This window comes from Capricornis sumatraensis, chromosome 19 (genome assembly GCF_032405125.1).
Source record: "Capricornis sumatraensis isolate serow.1 chromosome 19, serow.2, whole genome shotgun sequence".
Classification (NCBI taxonomy): domain Eukaryota; kingdom Metazoa; phylum Chordata; class Mammalia; order Artiodactyla; family Bovidae; genus Capricornis; species Capricornis sumatraensis.
Genome location: NC_091087.1, coordinates 63,226,529 through 63,235,977, shown reverse-complemented (window position 1 = coordinate 63,235,977; position 9,449 = coordinate 63,226,529). Strand labels below are relative to the sequence as shown.

The 9,449-nt window shown below is 50.0% G+C and overlaps 1 protein-coding gene across 1 annotated transcript in view; it reads left to right on the top strand.

Moving 5' to 3' along the window:
- The first annotated feature begins 798 nt into the window (after positions 1–798).
- The window catches only part of CCDC88C (coiled-coil domain containing 88C), a 143,478-nt gene continuing 134,827 nt past the window's right edge, over positions 799–9,449 (top strand). The window contains exons 1-2 of the mRNA XM_068991108.1: positions 799–858; positions 1,631–1,731. Of these exons, the coding sequence (XP_068847209.1) occupies positions 799–858; positions 1,631–1,731 (161 nt within the window). The remainder of the gene's footprint in view (positions 859–1,630; positions 1,732–9,449) is intronic.

Here is a 9,449-nt window from a genome sequence, read left to right as displayed (position 1 = left end):
TCTGACTTCCGGGCCTGCGCCCCACCTGCCCACGAGGCCGACCCCAGCACCTGAGGCTGGCGGGCTTGGGCCTGTCGTCACGGAGCCCAGCGGGGCCTCGGCGGCACCTGGGTGGCTCCGCGCGGCCGATGGGCTGCACCTGCTTGGGGGCCACCAGCCTGGCGGTGGTGGGCTCCGCTGGGCCTCCAGCGTGCGGTGTGCCCGAATCGACCTGGGTGGGCAGCGCGCTCCGCTCTCCTTCGGTCTCCCACGCGCGCACCCGGGGAGGCAGAGGCCGGGACCCACGCTCTCTTGCTCTCGGGCCCGTTGCAACGGGCTCCCGGGCTGGTGGCCGACGCACGCGCGCAGCGAGGAGCCACGTGTTGGGGCCCCAAGCCCGCCGAGGCAGCGCTCTCTGCATCTGCGCGCGGCGGCAGCCCCACGTGCGGGCGGCCGGGACGCCCCCTCCCCCTGCACACGTGCGGGCCGCTGCCCGCTCCCGGCGCCCCCGCGCCGCCGCGCCCGCGCCGGGACTCCCGGCTCCAGCACCGCGAGGCGGCGCGCCGATCGCCCAGGGCCGCCAAGGGGCGGGGCCGCCGCCCGCATTGTTCCTCCCCGAGCGGCGGGCCCTCCCCTTCCCCCAGCCCCGGGCGGGGCGCGGGGCCGCCGAAGCCGCGGAACGTGGGCTCGCGCCCCGCCTTTGTCTCCCGGGCGCGAGCCGCCGCAGCCCCGCGCCCGCCGGTCGCTGCCAGAGCCGCTTTGTGCCTCGGCGCGGGGGACTGGGACGCGGGGCGCGGAGCCGGCGGGCGCAGCCTCAGCATGGACGTGACGGTCTCGGAGCTCATGGAGCTCTTCCTGCAGAGCCCGCTGGTGACCTGGGTGAGTGTGCCTGGCTCCCCGCCCCATTGTTGGGGCACCGGCTCCTCTCCCGCCGGCTGGCGATCGCAGTTAAACCCGACCCAGCCGGGGCCCGGGTAGCCCCTAGACCCAGAGGACTCATCAAGTGCCCTCCGTCCCCCACCCCCCACCCCCAGCCAGGGTCGGGGTCGGTGTCCCGGGGTCTGGGGTTATTTCCAACTCTGCAGACGGCGCGCCGGGTGCAGGACCCCGCCTCGCTCTCGGCCGGGCGGGGGTGCTGAGCGGGTACACCTGTTCCCGCCAGGGCGTTGGGCCGGCGGCCCTGGAGCGACAGGGTCCTAGTGGTCACCCTGGGCGCATGGCTTGACCGCTTGGAAAAAGGACCCACTCCCTTAAGATATCCTTGTGTAGTTTCTGAACCCCTGAGGCCAGCGGGTGGAGAGCAGTGGAGATTAGGGAGTTTCGAGTAAGAACGTTTACGGCTAGGGTGGGCGCTGTGATTTCCAATAGATCTGAGACCTGAGATATTTATTGAAAAGTACCCTTTATTTTATTTTCTTTCCACTCTGAGACGCCGCAAAAAAGTGGCGAGGAAGTTTTCTTTCTGCTGTCTCTCTTCTGTTGCCTGGCACGGGGAGGGGGATCGAGGCCCGGGAGAAGCGTGCTGTGGAAGGGTGGGTGGCCGTGGGTGACTCCCTTCTGCCCCCAGGGGCTCTGCCCGCCTGGAGAGCTTTAGACTGAGCGCGTGGGGGTGACTTTTACTGCCTTACTCTCCGCGTTCCCCTCCCCGCAGGTGAAAACTTTTGGCCCATTCGGAAGCGGCAACCAGGACAACCTGACCATGTACATGGATTTAGCGGATGGCATCTTTCTGAACCAAATCATGTTGCAAATGTGAGTTACCTTCCGGGAGGAAGGAAGGAATGATGCCTCGGAAAGTCGAATTTATAGTTGTAGAAATGGAATGTGAAGTTGCAGTGTTCTCTGCATGTGGGCCCACTGGTATTTCGGTGTTAATGGTGTCTTTTCCTGGTTTGTTGGGTGTGAAGAACTCCAGGACAGTGGTTTGGTCAGATGTTTGGTGAAAGGAATTTGAAATTGAGTGACTGTCATCCACATGTTGCAATTGACTTGGAACTCAGGGACTTAAGTGTTGTTTGACAATGACAAGGAAAAAAAAAGAAAAACAAACCTTTCTTTTGGGGGGCAAGGAGCTGTAACGGAGAGTGTCTGGTTACAGGAAGTGTCGGGTGGGACCAGAGCATCCGCGAGTGACTATAAAGTTTCATTTGAGGTCAGGACGCCTGTGTTTCTGCCTCCCTTTCATCTTGTGTTTCCAGTTGCCCCAGAGCAAGTGCAATTGGTTAAGGTTCCTTCTTATAAACTGGATTGAAAAGTCACTGTGTTGGGAGGGGCCTGGGGAGCCAGGATGCTTTGGTGCTGTTTGTCTTGAGGCGTGGGTTTAAACGGAGTTTTGGTGGAGGTTACACCTGCTAGCATGTTTGACCGCATCCTTTCCTGTTGCTGCATTCTGCCGCGCCTGTCTGATTGACAGCCTGCCACAAGTAGGTGTTGGCTCCTGCCACTGCGTTCTGTTTTTAACTCAGAAAGTGCAGGGAACATATTGGAACTGAGTGTCTGTATGATTCACAGGCACTGGAGCAAATGTTCTCTGTGGATCAGGCCCCTGTGCTCACCTACTCACCTGCAACTAAGCAAGTTGTCATCTTGAGCCAGGAACTTATTAGCTGATGAGAATCAGCTGCATTTGTGGCCCCTGTGGGAGGAGGAGCAGTCAGCTTTGGTATATTCCAAAAGAGGTTTAAATAGATCTACCTACAAAGATCTATTTTAAACAATTTCCTGAGGTCATTGCTCATGTGGCATAATAAGTTACTTGATGTCATGCTGTGGCAGAGACATCTCAGTCTTAATGTTTTTTAAGACGCTACCAATGTTACCTGTTTTGAGTTTGATTAGATTCTAAAATGACGACTCTCTTGTCAGCTTGGCAGTACTTCTTGGTTCACAAGAAGGAGTTTTCCCGGGGTTGTCTCATGGCATATTCAAGTTCTGGCATCTATTTCCCCTCCTCATCCTGTTAGATCCCCCAAAATTACTGGATTCCAATTGGTGCAACAGCCAGTGAAATTTCAACCTATCCTGTTTAATTAAAAAAACCAGCAGTATCCCCGGCTTTTTCATCAGGGTTTTACACCCAGGCGAGGTGGAGAACAAAAGCCCTGGGACTGTTTCTCTTTCTTCCCTGACCTTTGGAATTCCTGAAGCGTTTACCACTTGCTTGTAAATCAGGAAAGCCTGTTGGACCATTCCTTTGAGAAATGCAAGCTCATCACTTGTTCACACTTGGCCCCGAAGCTAAATGCAGTTTGAAGGGCTTCTCCCTTCCCCTTGACAATTTTCAGTGTTCCTTTCTCCCCTGTGATGTGCCACGGTAATGGTCCTGCAAGTGAGAACTGGTATGTTTGCAGCTTCTCAGGCCTCAAGCAATGGTTCTGGGTCCTCTGGCCAGAGTTAGGCACCAAGAAAGAGAGCAGTGGGGAAGCTGGGTGGCTTTCTAGAAGGACATAAGGAGGGAGAGGTGCCACTTCCATGCGGTTTACTGAGTGGGTGATCAAAATAACCCTGCTCCAGGCGACAAATCAGCATTGTCTGCTCTTGGAAGTAGGTAGGGGTTGATCGGAAAGGGGGCACAAGGGGACTTCTTTTCTTTAATATTTATTTATTTATTTGGCTGGCTTGTCCAGGTCTTGGTTGTGGCATGTGAGATCTAGTTCCCTGACCCTGGGGTCGAACCCGAGCCCCCTGCATTGGGAGCATGGAGTCTTAGCCACTGGACCACCAGGGAGGTCCACAGGGGAACTTCTAAGGGTGGTAGAAATGGTCCATGTATTGACTGGGGTATATTTCAGTTTTCAAAACTCATCAAGCTGTAACTTAAGATACATGCGTTTCACCCTGTGTAAAAAGGACCTCAATTTAAAAAGAAAGTTTTAGCCCTAGTGTCAAAAGCCTGTGTAACCTGCTTGTTCAACCTACGTCTCATGCAAGCCCTGTGCGGCTGGGCACATCACTACCGTGTCAGTTTCCTCATCTGTAAAATGGGCAGGAAATTACCTCCCTTAAGAGATGGTTGTGAGGATGAAATGAGTGATGTATTAGCAGTTAACACAGTGCCTGCCACTTAGTAAGTGTTGGTGTCAGTTACGTAGTTATGTCTCCCTTCTTAATCCAGAAAGGATTTGCGTCACTGCTTGAAAGTTGGTTTTTTTTTTAGTCTACTTTCCCCCTATGTTCTTAGTCTCTTAATAATTCTTAAGTTCTAGCCCTCTCCTAATAAGATGGAGGGCACACATCCTAGCCCCACATCTAACACTGTAGTTAAGCCAAGCCTGTTTTCACTTCTGCCAAGTGTCAGGCTAACTAGTGGGTAAGCGATAAGGCTGATCTGCCTTATCTCCCATGCTGGTAGCCCCTACTGTGTGCAGTTTGCCTATTTTGATAAATTCTCTCTGGGTTGGTAGGAGCTGAGAAAATTGCAGAGAGCAGTGTGCTAATGTGTTGCCAGAGCTCAGACAAGAGGGGTGTTACCTAACACTTGAGAGCCATATGGAGGCTGGCTGGGGGTCACGTGACTGCACCTGGGCATTGTCTCCAGCAACTGAAGAAGGCTGGAATGGTAGTCTCTCGGCCAGGCCTCTCGGTGACATCAGTGCCTGAAAGCAGGAAAGCCCTGTGGGCTCAGCTTTCAGGGGAGGCCCAGATCCAGGAGAACTCCTGAACGAAGTGAGGCATTGAGTGGTGTGGATGGAGCGGCTTGGAAAACTTGCTGAATAGCTCCTCTGTGCATGCACTTTCCCTGGGTACCTACTGGTCCCCAAGGGGGAAACAAGATGTCTAATTCACTTTGGACATGCTTTTCACAGTCTCATAGGAAAATTAAGAGCTCTAACTCCAGGGACTTCCCTGGTGGTCCAGTGGTTGAGACTTTGCCTTCTAATGCAGGGAGTGCAGGTTCGATTCTTGGTCAGGGAGCTGAGATCCCACATGTCTTACAGCCAAAAAGCCAAAACATAAAACAGATGCAATACTGTAACAAATTCAATAAAGACTTTAAAGTGAAAGTCGCTCAGTCCTGTCTGACTCTTTATGACCCCACAGTCCATGGAATTCTCCAGGCCAGAATACTGGAATGGGTACCCTTTCGCTTCTCCAGGAGATCTTCCCAACCCAGGGACTGAACCCAGGTCTCCCACATTGGAGGCAATTCTTTATCAGCTGAGTCACAAGGGAAACCCAAGAATACTGGAGTGGGTAGACTATCCCTTATCCAGGGGATCTTCCCCGATCCAGGAATCGAACCGGGGTCTCCTGCATTGCAGGCAGGTTCTTTACCAACTGAGCTATCAAGGAAGCCTGAAAGAAAATACTCAGAAAAAGAGAGCTCTGACTCTAGCATCAGGCAGACAAATTCAAATCTTCCCTCTGCTATACTGGTTCTGTTACGTTGGGCAAATTACTTAAACTGTCTAAGCCTCAATTTCCTGATCTGTAATAAGCGGGATGGTATTTTATAGATTTAGGGAAGATTAAATATGATTATGCATGTATAGGAAATGCCCAACAAATGTGAATCATGTCAGTCATCTTTATTGTTAGGCCTGAAGCTGGCTTTGTGTGTGTGGACACATGCGTATGCTGGTGTGCATCTGTCCACATGAGGGTGGACACCTGCGTTGACGCAGTGGCTGTTGAGTGCAGTTAGAAACTGGAACTGAAAGCTTGTAGCTAGGCAAGGCCTACGTTAAATCCAATACTATTTGCTTTGTTCAGACTCCTTTCTAACCCCTTGTGCTAGCTGCAGAATTACAAATAATATATTCATTATTCAGAAGTTGGAAATATCCGCAGGCCAATGGAAGAGTTTCTTAAGCTTCTAAAAAGCATTTGGAGTATTGTATATTAATGCATATATATGGAATCTAGAAAAATGGTTCTGATGACCCTCTATGTGGGGCAGCAATAGAGACACAGACATAGATAACGGACTTGTGGACACAGCGGGAGCCGGGTGGGGCGGGGAGGAGAGAGTGCGATGAATTGAGAGAGCAGCATTGAAACATACACATTACCTTATGTAAGGGAAGGAAAGGTTGGGGCGAACTGAGAGTGTAGCATTGACACACATACATTACCATATGTGAAACAGATAGCCAGTGGGAATTTGCTGTACCACACAGGGAGCTCAGCTTGGTGCTCTGGGACAACCTAGAGGGATGGGGTGGGATGGGAGGTGGGAGGGAGGTTCATGAGGGAGGGGATATATGCATACCTACGGCTGATTCATGTTGCTGTATGGCAGAAACCAACACAACATTGTAAAGCAATTATCCTCCAATTAAAAATAAATAAATCTTTTTAAAACTGCTTTTCTCAGGAGAAAAGAAAGATAAAAAGCACTTGAAGGATAAGTTTTTTCCTTAGAATGCCAGAAGAGGAGTTATGGTCCCATTTTGCAGATATTGAAGCTGAGGATAAAGCGGCAGATACTTGTTAGTTGAATGAGTTTGTGTTGGTGCTAAAGTCTTGGGGCAAAAAGAGTTTTTACTCATGAACTTCAGTGATACTCTTTCATGGCTGCAGCATGTGACACTCTTCATGGGGCCTTGATTCTGTAAAAGTTAAATGAAAAAATTAATGTTTGTAGTAGGAAGGTAGGAACATAGATGTGTATGCATGCTCAGTCGCGTCTGCCTCTTTGCAACCTCATGGGCCGTAGCCCACCAGCCTCCTCTGTCTATGGGACTACTGGAGTGGATTGCCATTTCCTCCTCCAGGAGGAACATATAAATGAGCAAAGCAAACATTGCCTATAATTTTACCATGTCAAGGTTGCTGCTGCTAAGTCGCGTCAGTCGTGTCCGACTCTGTACGGCCCCATAGACGGCAGCCCACCAGGCTCCCCCGTCTCTGGGATTCTCCAGGCAAGAATACTGGAGTGGGTTGCCATTTCCTTCTCCAATGCACGAAAATGAAAAGTGAAAGTGAAGTCGCTCAGTCATGTCCGACTCTTAGCGACCCCATGGACTGTAGCTTACCAGGCTCCTCCGTCCATGGGATTCTCCAGGCAAGAGTACTGGAGTGGGGTGCCACTGCCTTCTCTGACCATGTCAAGGTAGTAGTATTAATATTCTGGTGTCTCCCAGATGTCGTCTGTGGTATATACATATATCTTCCTAATGTATGTTTATACAAAGTTGGGCTCAACCTTTTTTTTTTAATCTATGATAGATTATCAGTATCTCTATCATCTGTATCAAACATAATTTCTTCTTTATTTTTAACATATTTTGGCCACACCACGTGGCATGTGGGATCCTGGTTCCCCGACCAGGGACTGAACCTGTGCACCCTGCATTGGAAGCATGGAGTCCTAACCGCTGGACTGCCAGGGAAGTCCCCAAACATGGTTTCTTGGTTCAGTTTTTTTTTTTTTTTTTTCCTGGATTCACTTTTAAATTTAGGAGTCATTGGAATATGATGAAAAGTTCAGGGCTGACCTTTTCTCAAAGGAGGGAGGCAAGGTTACTATAAGTCTAAATTATAGGTCTCTTTGAAATTTTAGGGAGAGTGATTTTTTCTTTTTCAACGAGAAGAAAGCCCGCAGGGCCCCGCACTTTGGCCTTGTTTGTCTCCGAGTTTGGACGAGCTCCTAGACACTTCCTTGCCGCCGTGTCTCTCTCCTGTCCTCTGCGCCCCACACATCCCGGCGGGGGACTGGCAGCCTTTTCTGTTCTAGGACTGCCATGTAAAGAAGATCCTTGTTGCTTTTGATGGCTTTCAGGGAGACAGTCTTGCAGTAGGTCTGTGATCTTCCTGGGATCAAGAACCACGTTGGCCAGTACAGCCCTGGCCTTCCTAAAACAGTAGGGTTTTAGGGCCGGAAGTGCCCTGTGATCACCTGGCAGATGAGCCTAACAGGGGCTAGAGAACTTTGGCCCATCCTGGGCCCTGTTTCCAGACCAGAGTCAGTGGCTTCTGACCCATTTCCTGCTAGGACGGGAGGGGGTTATGCAATGCTGGGCCAAGTGGGGATAGGCCTTTCTTAACCAGAGTTGACTGCTGTTCGATTTATTTCCTTAATCTCTCTTTACCTTGAGAGCCATAGTTAAAGGAAGGAGTGCTAATATAATGATCATGATAATTAGTCTAATTATTCATGTACTAAGCGTGAGCGCTTTTGGAATGTTGTTTCCATTAGCTGTTGCTTCCTAGAACTGGAGGTTAACAAGAGTGGAGATGGTCAGAGGCTCCCCCGTCACCTGACGGCTTTCCAGGCCCAGATCTTGGGTGTGTGTCTCGCCCTTGTTCGTGCAGTGAACATCCGTGTGTTTGCTAAGGTCCTCTGGCTCCTGGTACTCTTCAGGTGGTCTGACTTAATGGAAACTGGGACCTGCATCTTCTCTAAGTTCTGTTTTTTTTAAAATATGTATTTATTAATGGTGCTGGGTCTTAGTTGTGATGCGTAGGCTTCTCATTGTAGTAGCTTCTCTTGTTTCAGCTCCTGGGCCCCAAGGCACAGGCTCAGTAGTTGTGGCACATGGCTTTAATTGCTCTGCAGCGTGTGGGATCTTCCCTAGGGATCGAACCTGTGTCTCCTGCAGTGACAGGCGGGTTCTTTACCACTGAGCCACCTGGGAAGCCCTAAGGTCTCCTGTTGTAAGAAGCACATTCCTCACTTTATGAAATTGCCTCTCATCTCTTCAGGTCCCTATAGTAAAAGGAGGAGAATTGCACCCTTAAGATCAATTATTTTGTCATGCTAGGTACACTTCTGTAGCTAAAATGCCTTTGTAGTTTAAATTCTGAATGCCTGCTCTGTGGCTAAAATTAATTTCCACGCAACTGTTAACCTTTATTTTCTCAGTAATGAATGGCTCCAGAAGAGATGTAAATGGCTTGGCAGGACTCTCTACTGTGTGGGGACAGTAAGAAACGTTGTCCCAGGAAAAAAGTTGGGACAGTTGCAAAGAGGTCTTCTGGTTGCCCCAACGTGCTCATATGACTGTTTTAGGGGAGGCAGGATGATTGAATAAAATCCATGGCTGATTATGGCAGTGTGATTCATAAAGGGGTTTGCACACACGCAATACAGTGTCGGGACTCATAGTGTTTATATCAAATATTTACTTAATGGTTGAATTTTAAACAGCTTGTGTTATTAAGAAATTATGCCTGCAGTGATATTTGAAATAATTTCGGTTTGTAGATTTTTTTTTCTATTGGTTAATCTTGTATAAATTATTGGCTTTGAAAGAGCCAAATGGCATTGAGATTTATTTGCTTTACTCCCCCAAATTCCCCTTCCTGTGCTCACACTATCATCATTGAGGGGCGTGGGTACCAAGGAAGGAGGAAGAGACCTGTTTCTCTTCCATCACACCAGCCCCCAGGAGGCTCAGCACCCTCATCACAGGGCTCGGATGACAGATGAAACCATGAACACAGCCCTCATTTGAATGAGACATCCTTTATGGTGTCTTGGGACAGTCGAATGGGTGGGAGGACTTTGTTAGGAAAAGAAAGCAGTG